Source organism: Podarcis pityusensis, assembly GCF_964106645.2.
Source record: "Podarcis pityusensis genome assembly, chromosome: 15".
In the NCBI taxonomy this organism is placed as follows: Eukaryota; Metazoa; Chordata; class Lepidosauria; order Squamata; family Lacertidae; genus Podarcis; species Podarcis pityusensis.
This window is the reverse complement of record NC_138040.1, coordinates 3,585,892-3,602,116: the sequence shown is the minus strand read 5'-3', so window position 1 is coordinate 3,602,116 and position 16,225 is coordinate 3,585,892. Positions and strand designations below refer to the sequence as shown.

The 16,225-nt window shown below is 47.3% G+C and overlaps 2 protein-coding genes across 2 annotated transcripts in view; one reads left to right on the top strand and one right to left on the bottom strand.

The window, feature by feature from the left end:
• Window positions 1-16,225, bottom strand: part of NXN (nucleoredoxin) — a 102,125-nt gene that overhangs the window by 54,039 nt on the left and 31,861 nt on the right. The window lies entirely within an intron of this gene.
• Window positions 5,307-12,494, top strand: LOC308464110 (methylenetetrahydrofolate reductase (NADPH)-like). Its single transcript, XM_080983271.1, has 4 exons — window positions 5,307-5,518; window positions 8,013-8,114; window positions 9,527-9,646; window positions 11,650-12,494. Exons 1-4 carry the CDS (start codon window positions 5,387-5,389, stop codon window positions 11,845-11,847), a joined length of 552 nt encoding a protein of 183 aa, XP_080839397.1. The 5' UTR covers window positions 5,307-5,386; the 3' UTR covers window positions 11,848-12,494.

Below are 16,225 nucleotides of genomic sequence, written 5' to 3'. Positions count from 1 at the left end.
CACAGCAGAAGAACTCTAGGAAGCCAGTGGGATTCAGTGGTTAAGAGTGTTGGAGAGCTCAGGGTTTAAATCCCCACTTGGTCAGGAACCTCACTGGGTGACCTTGCAGTCAGTCACAGGGACACTGTAGGGATTAACCATGAACTCCCAAGGGAAAAGGTGGGATATATACTGTAAATGCAATAAATAAGCTCACCTGCTTAAGTAAGAATTATTTCACGAGCACTGTTCCACAGCATTTGATATTTTCATTTTCATACATTCATTCAAATTAAGATGGGTTTATGAAGCAATTCTATATCCTCCCACCATGCTGACGAAGAATTCTACGAAACAGTAGTCAATATCCGGAATCTCTGTTTAGTCTTGGACATCAATATTTGCTGAATACACAAAGCTTCACAGCTTATCTTTCATTCTACAAAGTCTGGTACCTTGCTTCATTTAAAGATTTTCAGAGACTTCGAGACTATAGATTTCATTTTGTACTTGTTATGCTTTGAAGGAATTCTATAAAGATTGTCTATTGCGTAGGTACATGGTCATCGTGTTGCCTAGACATTGCTGACGTTCTCTTTGCAACAGGGGGGTTTGTTTGACGGCTTACTACCTGCTTAAGAAAGCTGGAGGGGCCAGCGAGGTGGAGACGTCTGTCGCCATCCTGGCCTCCAGAGATCTCCACATGGTCTCAGCTGGACCCGCGCCAGTCACAAAACGCACCTGGTGAATTTCTAGCACCGGCTATAACCCTGAGTGTATACCCCTTCACCCCACCCCTTTACACCTTTTAGGAAGATGCAGGACAGTTCAGCCAGCCTCCTTTTGCAAGCTTAGGGCAGCTTCAACCCAGTACTTTCTGAGTATTAAGGGAACAATAAATAGGCCCCATATGCCAGTAATATCATAATCGCCTTCTCTCTCTCTTTGGCTAAGCAGAACAACATCTGTGCAACATCTGGAGGGGAGCGACTAGGCCTGGCTCCTGGTTTTTCTAGATCTCCCAGAAAAGTCATGTCTCTGGGTCCAACAGCTGGTATTAGCAGATAAGCCCCCGCCTACTTAATTTGAAAGGGGAGGGGAGGAGCTACCTGCCACCATTAAACTGCTGCTCAGAGAACCAACCTGGGGCAGCCAGTTTGACAGGACAAGGGAGTGATGCTGCAGTTGCCTAGCAACTTGTGCCGGGTTGGGTATCAGCACCTAGCAACCTTCTGTAGAGGAGATGTGGTGCCAATCCAGCCCCCCACAGATCTATGGGGAAGGGTTGTGGTTCTGCTTTGGATGCAGAAAGTTTGGGTCCAATCCTGACAATTTTCAGATGGAGCAAAACGAACCAATGGTCTGACTCAGTATATATGGTCTGACTCACTGATGCCTATGAGAAATCTCTTCCTACTGGCTCAGGTCTTGTCCCGGCAAACCGCCAAATCAAACTGGGACATCTCTGCCAAAGCTCAGCTCCTCTGCAAGAGTTCAGCTGCAACTTTAAAATCAAGAATTAAAAGCCAGTACAGCAGAACTCCTCCTTACAAGAGCTCGTCTCCTCCGTAGACTAATTTCAGGAGAGCTTTGCAAGGGGTCAGCTGCAAGACAATTCAGAAACAAATACCTTTTTAAAACCAACTGTATGCATGGCTTTGGTAGGTACTTTACAGAATGTACACAGACTGCGCTACTTAGCCGAGACAACAGCACTCTTTGCAAGCATTCGGGTTTATTCAGGCAAGTAGCATGAGCTTCGCAAGAGTTCAGCTGCAAGTCGAGCAGGCAGAAAATCAGAGATCCCCAGTCATGCCACTGGGAAGCTATCAGTTAGGAGGGCTGGATTTGGTCCTGAGGCCTCAAAATTGCAGATCCATACAACAGATATCTGGGTTCTTTTTTTCTCTTTTTTAAAAACTAATTCCCCCCCATCCAGATCTCAGATGCACACTTCAAGCCTGCCTCCCCAAACTCCGAGCGCACCAAACCTTCCGTTTTTATAAACCTCCTGTTTCGAAACCTGATCCACCCAACGTTAATTGACAGTTATAATCTTACAAGCGAAGCTCTGTTATCCCCAGATTAAGAGGTCCTTACAAAGCAGAACCACATCCCCACACGCCTCCAAAATTACTCAGCACTCTTCAGGAACACAAATCCAAGCCACAATACTGAACTTTCGGGGAATGCCAGCCCCTGCCCAACCCCCTTTCCCCCTTCTTAAAGACACCATCATTTATTTACTTTTTTTTTTTGAAGTGCTATGTTCTCATAGAAAAAAAGCAGAACCAAAATATAAAATTTGCAGCCACTCCTAACGCTTCCCTAAAGACACTCAGGGGGCGCGTGGAGCAAAGGCAGGCCAGGATTCAATTTTCGATATTCCTCATAAAGTAAACTTATTAGGCTCTCCAGGGCCTGTCCAGAGTTCGCTGGAAAGGCTTTTAAAACAGGTGAGCGGACATAAAAAGATTTCATTGCTGTCGCTTGTGGGTCAAACAGCGACAAAGGTGTTATTTTTTTTAAGCATGCCACGTGGTTTAATTGCCTTTCCAAGGCCAGGGTATCTTTCCCATCAAGAGCATTTTGAGACAGTTTCAACAAAAAAACGAGGTTTCAGGTACAGTGGTACCTTGGGTTACATACGCTTCAGGTTACATACGCTTCAGGTTACAGCCTCTGATAACCCAGAAATAGTATCTCGGGTTAAGAACTTTGTTTCAGGATGAGAACAGAAATCGTGCTCCGGCAGCAGCAGGAGGCCCCATTAGCTAAAGTGGTGCTTCAGGTTAAGAAGAGTTTCAGGTTAAGTACGGACCTTCGGAACGAATTAAGTACTTAACCCGAGGTACCACTGTATACACACACACACACACACACACACACACACACACAGTGGTACCTTGGGTTAAGAACTTAATTTGTTCTGGAGGTCCATTCTTAACCTGAAACTGTTCTTAACCTGAGGTACCACCTTAGGTAATGGGGCCTCCCGCTGCTACCGCACCGCTGTTGTGCAATTTCTGTTCTCATCTTGAAGCAAAGTTTTAACCCGAGGTACTATTTCTGGGTTAGCGGAGTCTGTAACCTGAAATGTCTGTAACCCAAGGTACCACTGTGTGTGTGTGTGTGTGTGTGTGTGTGTGTGTAAATATGAACATAAATACATATATATGTGTGTGTGTGTGTGTGTGTGTGTGTGTATATATATATATATATATATATATATATATATATATTTTCTGCTTTACAATTTAGAATATTCAAACCACCTTAAAATATCAATGGCTTTCCTTCTTCTCTTTCCGTGGTTCATTTTGCATAACATAAATCCCTGCATATTTTACATAAACTAAACCATTCAGTATTCCATTATTACATCCGTCAAAACTTATTTACACTGTTGAATTTATCTTAATGCTGTCAACGTTTTCAAGTGTACACAATTCCACCACCCCCCACACTATATATTTAATAAACATTTTCCAATCTTCTTTAAACGTGCGTTTTTCTTGTTCTCTTTTTCTATATGTTAGGTCCGCAAGCTGCGCATATTCCATCAGTTTTAAACTTACACTGGTAAAATATTTTAAAAACTTCCCACTACAGGGCTGCCTTTGGATGTTTTCCAAAGGTCGCGTAGCTACTTATCTCCTTGGCTTGGGGGAGAGGGTTGCATAACTCCATACCCTGCAACATTTCTCTGATGAAAATTTTGTCGTTTAGTCGTGTCCGACTCTTTGTGACCCCATGGACCAGAGCAGGCCAGGCACTCCTGTCTTCCACTGCCTCCCGCAGTTTGGTCAAACTCATGCTGGTAGCTTCGAGAACACTGTCCAACCATCTCGTCCTCTGTCGTCCCCTTCTCCTTGTGCCCTCCATCTTTCCCAACATCAGGGTCTTTTCCAGGGAGTCTTCTCTTCTCACCAGGTGGCCAAAGTATTGGAGCCTCAGCTTCAGGATCTGTACTTCCAGTGAGCACTCAGGGCTGATTTCCTTCAGAATGGATAGGTTTGATCTTCTTGCAGTCCATGGGACTCTCAAGAGTCTCCTCCAGCACCATAATTCAAAAGCATCAATTCTTCGGCGATCGGCCTTCTTCTGATGAAAATAGGGACACTCTAAAAGGGGGATATTCTGGAATCAAATCAGAAACCAGGGCGGCTTCTGTGGATCCAAAACTGCCCCTGGAAAATAGGGACACTTGGATGGTCTTATTTCAGGCATTGCTTTCTGCTCCTCAGCTGTGAATTGTAGGAACAGAACCAGCTGCTTTATACAAAGTCTGAACTTTGGTTCCATCTACCTCAGTATTGCCTACACTGACTGGCAGCAATGGCTCTTCTATTCCCAGCCCTACCCAGCCAGGGATTGAACCCAGGGCCCTTCTGCATGCTGAGCAGGCCCTTCTCTACTGCTGAGCTACAGCCCCACAGTAAAAGGTGCTTGAAGGGACTTGGAAAATCAGATGTCAAGGAGATGATACAACCTTTAGAAGACATCTGAAGGCAGCCCTGTATAGAGAAGCTTTTTAATGTTTTATTTTGCCCTCCTTCGTGTGCCTCCTCCTTGAGAGGTCCGGAGGGTGGCAACACAAGAACGGGGCCTTCTCTGCAGTGGCTCCCCGTCTGTGGAATGCTCTCCCCAGGGAAGTTCTCCTGGCGCCTTCATTACACACCTTTAGGTGCCAGGCAAAAAAGTTCCTTTTTATGCAGGCCTTTGGTTGATCTGATTTACATCCTATGCCCTTTTAAAAGGTGTGGGTTTTTTGGGGGGGGAGGGGAGGACTATTGGGTGGTTGTTTTTAATTTTTAATTTTGTGGTTTTATATCTTGATTTTATTCTGTGAATCGCCCTGAGACCCCTGGGTATAGGGCGGTATATAAATTCAATAAATAATAATAATGTTTTTATATATGTTGGAAGCTGCTCAGAGTGGCAGAGGGGCAACACAGTCAGATGGGCAGAGTACAGTGGTACCTCGGTTTACATATGCTTCAGGTTACAGGCTCCGCTAACCCAGAAATAGTGCTTCAGGTTAAGAACTTTGCTTCAGGATGTGAACAGAAATTGGGCTCCGGCGGCGAGGCAGCAGCAGGAGGCCCCATTAGCTAAAGTGGTGCTTCAGGTTAAGAACAGTTTCAGGTTAAGTACGGACCTCCGGAACGAATTAAGTACTTAACCTGAGGTACCACTGTACAAATAAATTATTGTTGTGGTTAACACATGTGTGTGTCTGCTTGAGGTATAACGGGGAAGGAATTTTAAAATTTAAGGGGATTTGGAATTATGGGAGAAAGCTGCCCTCTCCCCTTTCCAAAATATTGATAGTTTTACTCCCCCCCTCCCATAGGTGACCTGCCTGCCTTGGAACGATGACCCTCTGGCGCCCGAGACCAACCTTATGAAAGAAGAGCTGGCCAAGGTGAACAGGAGAGGGATCCTGACCATCAATTCCCAGCCGAATATCAATGGCAAGCCCTCCAGCGACCCGATTGTGGGCTGGGGTCCCGACGGAGGCTACGTCTTCCAGAAGGTAACATGCCTGGGGACATTATGCTCTTCTCCCCTTCCCTTCCCTTCCCTCCCATCTCCCAGTCCAAGCAGTTCCGTCCTCTTGCGTAGATCGTGTGTGTTAACTTCAAGCTTGCGTTTTTGTGTGAAAGGAAGAACCACACTGCCTTTCGTGGCAAAGCTTTAGGCACTTCCGGGGGTCAGGCTGGATGACCCCTGGGGTCCCTTTCACTCCACAGTTCTGTGATTCCAAGTCGTGTGCTATGGCAAATTAGGAAGGTAGATTTGTTTGACATGTGTATAGGCTGCTGTTCAGGGTCCGGTTTCAGGAAATGGTATACATCTCTCAGTAGGGATAGGAACACAGGAAGTTAGTTGTCTTTTAACATGAAGTCATATACAGTGGTACCTTGGTTCTCAAACGCCGAAAACCTGGAAGTAAGTGTTCAGGCGGCTAGTCCTAGTCTTTATAACCCTGTACCTTCTTCCAGAAGGCGGAAGCTGAAAGAGATTATTTCTGGGGTGCGCACTATCCTGCACTATCTCTGCAGCTTTCTTATGGTACCTGGAAGCATAGATTTGATCCAAGGTGGGAAGAGTGCAGCCAGTTATTCTCTCCGCAGTCTTTACAACCCTGGACAGCATTGTTTTTCCCGTTTTTCCCAAACCACACACACAGACCATAATGCACTCTCCAAAGTGCAATGGTAAAATGCCATCAACAGGTCCTTTCAACCCTTCTCTGTAGACACTGGAATATAGGAAACTGTGTTCTGTATAAAACACAGTTCTGAATAACTGTGTTATTCAGGCCGTTGCTCTGTCCAGCTCAGTCTCATCTATATCGACTGGTAGACGTTTCAGACCAGACTCTCTCCCAGGCAGACCTGGAGATGCTGAGGGTTCAACCTGGTTCCCGAGGCCTTCTGCATGCCAGGCAGGTGTTCTGCCACTGGGCTGTGGCTCCTCCCCTCATCCTTTAGCTTGAAAGGTTGATCTGTAGCTGTAACTTGGCCCAAGCAATTCTCAAGCTGCAGGACGTAGCCAAGGCCCGCTAAATCAAAGAAGTCTGGCCACTCGGTGCCAGCAGGTGTCAGAAGCAGTAGAGGGAAAGAAAGATTCCCCACCTCAGAAATATTGAAGTGTGGGGACAGGGCGGGGTGTGTGACAAGCCCCTTACAATGAGTGAGTCAATTGTGGAGGGAGCTGTGATCCTCAGCGCCAGCTGGCTACAAAGCAAGTGGTGGGGTGATTAAGCAATGCTAGCAGGGGGCTAGCAGATCTGTGTTTGCGAGACAAAAGGCTGCAGGGATGCGGATTTCAAAAGCTCTCATTATGAGCCCATGGGGCGCTGTGTCACCGGCCCCCATTAAATGGGGACCCCCGCTGCGAAATTGCTCCCCTCCCAGTGAGCCACCAGAGTGCTTTCGAAAGCAGCCTCTTGATCTTCACCACACACCCCTTCCCCCTTTTTTAAAACTCTGACCACAATGAGAAATCCAGTCTATCCAGTTTACCTTTCCGATGAAACAAAAAAAGCATTCCTAATAATATCCAGGTTTTGGATCAACTTTTTCAATTTTTTTTTTTTTTTTGGTACCGTCTCCCTTCTCTCTTAATCCAAATAAGATTAAGGTCAAGTGAGACTTTTGCTCAGTGCCCCAAAGCTAATCCCAATGTGAACTGGGGGGTGGGGTGGGAAGGAGGGTCTTTTTCTTCAGAGAGGCAACCGGCGTTGCTGTTTCTACGCTGCTCTGCTCCACATGGTAGCAGAAACACTGAAGTAGAGCAAAATCGATTTAACACAATCACAGACCAATAAAGGGACAGCCAAGCAGAACTATTGTAATAGTAAAATTTAAGGTCTCATATGTATATAATAAATGTTCATAAATGTACCAACCAAGCACGTACATAGATCAGCAGAGGAAGACTGTCCTGAAACCATTTTGACTCCCAAACTGACCAAATGTTTTTTTTGCAAGGAGGGAAAGCAGGGAGCCTTCCCATTGTCTCAGGAATTGGGAAATCACCATCTCAAAGGAATGGCCAGACTACCAGGAAGGCAGTCAGATAAGGCATTATCAGATAACCTGGCAGACAGGAAAAAAACAGCATTCAAATTTCTGTTGTAGACCACCTTTTCTGTGATGTAGGTATGATGTTTGTGGGGGGTGGTCTTGGGTTACACCCCTTCTGTGTTGTATGCATGATGTATGGAGGGGTGGTCTTGAGTGACAGGGCAAGGAATTTAAAATGTCTATATAAGGCCTTGCGCGCCATTGTTCTGGGTTCCCTATTAGGGACTTTTTCTTCTTTCCATCTCTGGGCCAGTAACAACCGGGTGGCTGTCGTCGCATACATAAAAAGTATTTCCTGCTCCCTTGGAATATCGGCACCTACAATTCCTAATAGAAAAACCTCTGCTCCCCCCCCCCCAAGTTAATTTAAACATTTAAATTGTGCCATTGCTGGGATTCTTTGGTGTCAACACCTCCTCTCTCGACTCCTTCCAGGCTTACCTGGAGTTCTTCACCTCCAGCGAGAACGTCAGAGCCCTCCAAACAGTGCTGAAGAACTACGGCCAGCGAGTGAATTACCACATTGTCAACGTCAAGGTGCGTCCTTCCTCAGTGCCAGATTACCAAATAGACAGACTGGGCACTGGCCTATGAGCCTAGGGGCCCCTCAACAACGGATCAAAATAATATTGATTCGATCTTGGGGGAAAAATAGGAGATCATTTGTGAGGGGGCCTCCGAGATTCTGACTGCCTAGGAGCCTCCACTGGGTTTAATCCGACACTGGTCCTTCCTCTGGTAGGCTGGCAGTGAAAACGTTTCTTTGGAAACTTGGGATGCTTGGACTGAGAGCGGATGTGGGGAGCAAACCCTCTGCTTGTGATCTCTGGAGAATATTTTGAGAATTGTTCAGCCTCTGCTAGGACAATTGGTTTTGGGTTTATGGTCCCTCCTTGTGGCCCAGCTTCAGTGCCTACTGTTTAGCCAGAGAATCTGATCAGCCGAGCATATCATTCCTGGAGCTTTCTGGTTTACTTCACCCAGCTGGATGCAGGGAGGAATGATAATGATGATGATGATGATGATAATAATAATAATAATAATAATAATAATAATAATAATATATTATTTATACCCCACCCATCTGGCTCGGTTTCCCCAGCCACTCCTGGCAGCTTCCAACAGAACACTAAAATACAACAACCTATTAAACATTAAAAGCTTCCCTAAACAGGGCTGCCTTCAGATGTCTTCTAAAAGTTTGGTAGTTATTTTTCTCTTTGACATCTGGTGGGAGGGTGTTCCACAGGGCAGGTGCCACTACCGAGAAGGCCCTCTGCCTGGTTCCCTGTAGCTTTGCTTCTCGCAATGAGGGAACGGCCAGAAGGCCCTCGGCACTGGACCTCAGTGTCCAGGCAGAACAATGGAGGTGAAGACGCTCCTTCAGGTATACTGGGCCGAGGCCTGTTCAGTTGGGCCTGAGATCTGTAAAAAAGAAAAAGAAAAAAAGTAAAGGACCTCTGGACGGTTAAGTCCAGTCAAAGGCGACTATGGGGTTGCGGAGCTCATCTCGCTTTCAGGCCAAGGGAGCCGGTATTTGTCCGCAGACAGCTTTCCGGGTCATGTGGCCAGCAGGACTAAACTGCTTCTGTTGCAATGGGACACCGTGACGGAAACCAGAGCGCATGGAAACGCTGTTTACCTTCCTGCCGCAGCAGTACCTATTTATCTACTTGCACTGGTGTGCTTTCGAACTGCTAGGTTGGCAGGAGCTGGGACAGAGCAACGGGAGCTCACCCCGTGGTGGGGATTCGAACTGTCAACCTTCCGATCGGCAAGCCCAAGAGGCTCAATGGTTTAGACCACAGCGCCACCCGCATCTTGAGATCTGTACAGGCCTGGCAGCAAGTTAACAGGTGTATGCAAAACCGTGATGCAGCTGTTTCCAGGCTGCATGCGCCCCATTTCTTTCTCTTCCTTCTAAACACCTTCCTGTTTCCCGTCGGTAGGGTGAGAACATCACCAACGCGCATGAAATGCAACCCAACGCCGTAACGTGGGGCATTTTCCCCGGCAGAGAGATCATTCAGCCGACGGTTGTAGACCCGGTTAGCTTCATGTACTGGAAGGTAAGAGGGTTATTGTTCCCTAACTTGCCCCAAACACCGAGGAAACTCTTAGCCTGTTGGTACAGATCTGGGGCTTTGGTAAATTTCCGTGGAAAATGTATGTGAGCAGAAGTACAAGGTGCCAATTACTATTCCCTAGAACTTGTACCGGGGTACCTCTGCTCCTCTAATAACAAGTTGGGGGTACAACCCCCACTTTTGCCTGCACAGGTTCAGTGAACTCATAGGTCTGTATCAAGTCATAAGAACATAAGAACCCGCTGGATCAGAGCAGTGGCCCATCGATTATGATGGGTAGGCAAACTAAGGCCCGGGGGCCGGATCCGGCCCAATTGCCTTCTAAATCCGGCCCATGGACGGTCCGGGAATCAGCGTGTTTTTACATGAGTAGAATGTGTGCTTTTATTTAAAATGCATCTGGGTTATTTGTGGGGCATAGGAATTCGTTCATTCCCCCCCCCAAAAATATAATCCGGAAGTTTCAGGGTGGTTCACAGACAAATATAATCAGAATAAAAACAACCACCCAATAACACCCTACTCAGAAAAGAGCCACATTTTAAAAGGGTATAGGATAAGTTTACCAGACGTCCCCGTTTCCTGGAGACAGTCCCTGGATTTAAAATCTGTCCTCTGACAAAATCCTATCATTCCTATTGAAATTGAACAGAGTCCCTGAATTCATTGGAAAAAACCTGGTAACCTTAGTATAGGATGTCAAACAGATCAGCTAAAGGCCTGGTTAAAAAGGAACATTTTTGCCTGGCGCTGAAAGGTGTATAGTGAAGGCGCCAGGCGAACTTCCCTGGGGAGAGCATTCCACAGATGGGGAGCCACTGCAGAGAAGGCCCCGTTCTCGTGTTGCCACCCTCTGGACCTCTCAAGGAGGAGGCACACAAAGGAGGGCCTAAGAGGATGATCTCAGGGTCCGGGTGGGTTCATATGGCCACATCTAGTCACATTGGCTAAGCAGGTGCCTCCAAGGGAAGCCTGCAGGTCCTTTTCTGAATGCTAAGGGCCATAGCTCAGGGGTAGAGCATATGCTTTGGATGGAGGAGGGCCTCAGGTTCATTTCTCAGCACCTCCAGGTAGAGCTGGGAAATGTCCCTCTTTATGCAACACCAGAGAGCCACTGCCAGTTAGTATAGGCAGTGCTGAGCTTGACGGACTGAATAGTCTGGCTCTGTCTAAGGCAGCTTCTTCCGCCTGTAGCTCAGTGCAAGGGTATCTGCTTTGCACACAGAATGCCCCGAGTTTGGTCTCTGGCATCTCCGGGTAAAACTGGGGGGAAACCCAACCTGAAACCCTGGAGAGCCACTGCTGGCCATAGCAGGCAACACTGAGCGAGTTGCGCCAATAAGTCTGAGTCTGCCTAATGCAGCCTCCTCCATACGCTCATTCCCTGAGATCATCCTCTGAGGCCCTCCTTCGTGTGCCTCCTTCTCGAGTTGTCCGGAGGGTTGCAACGGGAGAACGGGGCCTCCTCTGCAGTGGCTCCCCGTAAGTGGAATGCTCTCCCCAGGGAAGTTCGCTTGGTGCCTTCATTTACACACCTTTAGGCACCAAGCAGAAACGTTCCTTTTTAGTGCAGGCCTTTGGTTGATCTGATTGACATCCTATGCCCTTTAAAAAAAATTTTTTTTAAATTATTATATATTTTGTGGTTTTATATCTTGATTTTATTCTGTGAACCACCCTGAGACCCCCGGGTATAAGGCTGTACAGTGGTACCTTGGGTTACATATGCTTCAGGTTACACACTCCGCTAACCCAGAAATAGTGCTTCAGGTTAAGAACTTGGCTTCAGGATAAGAACAGAAATCGGGCTCCAGCGGCACGGCGGCAGCAGGAAGCCCCATTAAGTACTTGACCCGAGGTACCACTGTATATAAATTCAATAAATAATAATAATTTGTTTCCCATAGTTCCTCTTGCACTCCCACCCCCACCCTGAGTTGTTTTTAAGTGTGACCCACTTCTCTCTCTCTGCCCCCCTCGGACAGGATGAGGCCTTTGCCCTGTGGATCGAGCAGTGGGCCAAGCTGTACGAAGAGGAGTCCCCCTCTCGCATGATCCTCCAGTACATGCACGACAACTATTACCTGGTCAACTTGGTGGACAACGACTTCCCCCTGGACAGCTGCCTCTGGCAGGTCTTGGAAGACATGCACACACTCTTGAACTGTCCGGCAGAACTGTGAACGGGAGAAAAGGCACGCAACCTCCCAGATTTGGCTGGCAGCACGGTCAAAAACCTTAGGGATGCGAGGTTGGAACCACAGTGGCCCAGACACTCCTCTAGGGGGCGCCGTTGGCTGAATTTCCCCCCATTGCCTTCAAAGCGGGAGGCCAGTTAAGACAGGCACATCTCCCTTCTGATCCAAAAGACTCTGAGGATGTTTTCGAGCCCTTCTTGGGTTATTACAATCCCTTTTCCCCTTATACCAATGGCAGCTAGAAATCCTTATCCCCTCTACCCCAAATCTCTGTCTGGCCCACGCCCCTTGTTTCTGGGTTGCACTCTAAAAAAGAAAGCTTTCAGCTGCTGCTTCAGTGCACACCCTCTGATCGATGGGACTGATGGCTTCACAAGCCTCTAGTTCAGAACCGGAGTTGCAGAAAATCAGGATGAGCACAACCGCCTGCGACGCAACTGCCCTCCTCTGGGGAGCCGCAATGTGTGGCCGGCTATTTATTTTGTTTTTATTTTATTATAAAGGCGCAGGATCGTGGTCTTCTTCCTGCGTCTTCTCGTTTTCTCTTGCAGGGGAGGGGGAAGTATTTAAAATGCTTGTAAAGGGAAGGAGAGAAGTGAAATCGAAATGAAATAAAATGTAGTTGATGCCTATGTGACTTGCCTTTTTAAAAATGTGTCGAATGAGAGGAAGAGCTCAGGACTTACTAGGGAATCACGTTGTAGCAGTGTGGTTGGGCACATCGCGGTGAATACAGGGAGTTATGGTAACGTGTTCCCTTCCCCCCCCAAAAAACACCCATGGCTGGTGTCCATTGGGACTTGTGGGGCAGAAACATATGGGTACGGGCGCCATTTTGAATCAAGATGGCGGAACGAAACATGACGCTGGCATGACTGCCCATTTGGGAGCATACTTTCTTGTGATATTGTTGCCAAACTCTACATTAGGGGCTCCTGGGGTAGCGGTTGGAGCTTACTTTTTTAAGCTGTTGGAATGCCGGGCACCATTTTGCAACAAGATGGTGGACAGAAAAATCACTTTTGCATGGCTTAGGCCTATTCGGGGGCCACAGGTTCAGCTGCATCTTGAGATAATACAAGAGTTCCTGAGGATTGACGTCAATGTTTGGGTGCCTTTTTGAACCAACATGCCAAACGGAAACGTAACTTCAGCACACCTTTGCCTGATTTTTGGTGTGGCTGGTCCAAACTCACAAATGACACTATCCGTTTATAAAAACATCTCTTTTCATTTTTAAAAAAATTTCCAAGCACTTTGTGCTAGTCTGTAATAATCTGTTTTGAGGCTTAGGGTATATAAACTTCATGAAATATAAATAAAATAAGAAGGGCTATGAACTTTTTCTTTCTCTCTTTTAATGTTTTATTTTCAGTTTTTAAACATTATTATACATTCACATAATTTTCAATTTCTACACTTCTGGGATCGCTTAGATCCCTTGGACTCTGGCCCCCCCCCCCCATCTAATTACATTTTTCTAATCCATTTTATCTCCTTTTTTTACCTTAAAAAAAAAAAGGTAAAGGACCCTTGACTCTGGTGTTGTGGTGCTCATCTCGTTTTACTGGCCAAGGGAGCCGACGTTTGTCCGCAGAGTTTTTCTGGGTCATGTGGCCAGCATGACTAAGCCGCTTCTGGCGAAACCAGAGCAGCACACAGAAATGCCGTTTACCTTCCCGACCTATTTATCTACTTGCACTTTTTGGTGTGCTTTCGAACCGCTAGGTTGGCAGGAGCAAGGACCGAGCAACGGGAGCTCACCCCGTCGCGGGGATTCAAACCACCGACCTTCTAATCGGCAAGCCCAAGAGGCTCAGTGCTTTAGATCACAGCACCACCCACCTTAGCTTGGCTATAAACTTTTCCTTTCAACCTGAACGTAAGCCGAAAGTCTCGGTGCCCTCAAAATACGTGATGTCTGTTACATTGCATTCTTGAGTATTAAGCCAAATTTTGCACAATCCTTTGTCTTCCAGGTGCAATCTCCCTCAGTCCCCTATTTTAAGGTCCTTTTGGGATTTGTAGGTGCTTATCCACCTTTCTGGTCCAGATAACAGAGCAAGCATGAATTTATCTGGTACTTTTTCTTTCTCCTTCTGCTCAGTATCTTCCCCCTCTCAACCCTAGAGTCCAGGAGCAAACGGCTAATGGCACAAGTTAATCCCAACCCGATCGATTACAGGCGGGAGCTAATGAGACGAGAAGCATGTCCCTGAAGACGTAGAAGGAAGCTTCACTTTTTGGGGGTGGCGAAGGCTCAGCTGTTCCCAGCAGGCTCCTTCATCATCAGCCTAATCAGCGGAAAAAGGAACCCAGGGGTGTGAGGAAGAGGAGGCGGAAAGGTCGCCTGCCTATCCAAGCATTTAATGAAGAGGTGATGGATGTCACAAAGAGAAGGGAGTTGGGGGTGAGGATTTCCAGCTGGGAGGCCGACCCTGCAAAAAATACACACATACACCCATCATCTCCCTTTGTGCTTGCTGCAGGCAAGTATTCTACTAAATACAGAAAAGCAGCAAGCAGGCCTTAAGCGGGAGGTTGGTGCATGTGTGAGAGAGATAAAGTCTCGTTTCATTCTTTTCCAAGGCTGTGTGGGGACGCGGGTGGCGCTGTGGTCTAAACCACTGAGCCTAGGGCTTGCCGATCAGAAGGTCGGCGGTTCGAATCCCCGCGACGGGGTGAGCTCCCGTTGCTCAGTCCCTGCTCCTGCCAACCTAGCAGTTTGAAAGCACATCAAAGTGCAAGTAGATAAATAGGTACCGCTGCGGCGGGAAGGTAAACGGCGTTTCCGTGTGCTGCTCTGGTTCGCCAGAAGCGGCTTAGTCATGCTGGCTACATGACCCGGAAGCTGTACGCCGGCTCCCTCGGCCCAGTAAAGTGAGATGAGCGCCGCAACCCCAGAGTCGGCCACGACTGGACCTAATGGTAAGGGGTCCCTTTACCTTTAAACAATGCAAGTGCAGGAATGGAAATAAACAAGATTCCGGTCAATAATTGCACAGTTTTGCAAAAATGCATGGCGGAGCTTTAACGAACAATTGCTGTCACAATCCAAAATAGAGTATGTGCAAACGGGAAATAAAAAAGTGAATCCCTGTGACGGGGTGAGCTCCCATTGCTCTGTCCCAGCGCCTGCCAACCTAGCAGTTCGAAAGCACACCAGTGCAAGTAGATAAATAGGTACCGCTGCGACGAGCAGATAAACAGCATTTCCATGGGCTCTGGTTTCTGTCACGGTGTCCACCAGAAGCGGTTTAGTCCTGCTGTCCACATGACCTGGGAAGCTGTCTGTGGACAAGCGCCGGCTCCCTTGGCCTGAAAGCGAGAGTGCTACAACCCCATAGTCGCCTTTGACTGGACTTAACCGTCCAGGGGTCCTTTACCTTTTATACCTACCAAGGCTGCATAAGAACCTAAGAGCAGCCCTGATGGATCAGGTCATTGGGGCATGAAATAAATGAAATACTTTATTGTCACTTGTACAACTTGTATACAGTGAGGTTACACGAGCAACCCCCACTCAGCTCTCTAAATCTTAATTCCCCACAAACCCTAAAGTCAGTTGCCTTGTTGTTATCTTCTCATTCAGCAGCCCAACAGCTCACGGATAGAAGCTGTTCTTTACCCTGTTGGTGCGACTAATCCTGCTTCTATATCTTCTGCCTGAGGGCAGGAGATCACGAAAGTGCCGGCCAGGGTGTGAATCATCCCTGAGAATTTTCCTCACTCTCCTGAGGCAACGTTCTTCTGCCGTTTCATCCAGCGGATTCACGGGACAGCCCATAATATCTTGCGCTGTGTTCACCACCCGCTGTAGGCACCTCCTATCAGTTGATGTCAAACCAGCGTACTACACTGTGTTGCAGTATGAAAGGACAATCAAATGTTGATTGACACCGTTCTTCCGCAATACTCTGAGGAGATGGAGTCTCTGTTGGGCCTTCTTAACCACCTGGGTTATATTGATTTTCCAAGAAAGGTCTTCTCTGAGATAAACTCCTAGGAATTTGAAGGAAGAGACTCTCTCTCCATACAGCCCTCCCTGATGTACAGCAGGGCTAGTTCTCCTCTTTTCCTCCGAAAGTCCAACACCATCTCTTTTGTCTTGCTTAAGCCCACAAATAAGACCAGGGCACAAGAGCACTTCCTTCCTGTAGTTCCCAGCGACCGGCATTGAGAAGCACGACTGCCTTTGACTGTGGAGGCAAAGCATTGCCAGAATGGTGGTTAAGTCATCAATAGCTTTCTCCTCCATGTATCTGTCTGGTCCTCTCTTAAAGCCATCCAAGTTGGTGGCCGTCACTGTCTCCTGTGGCAGTGAGTTCCATAGTTTAAGGGTTCCATAGCTGTGTGAAAAAGC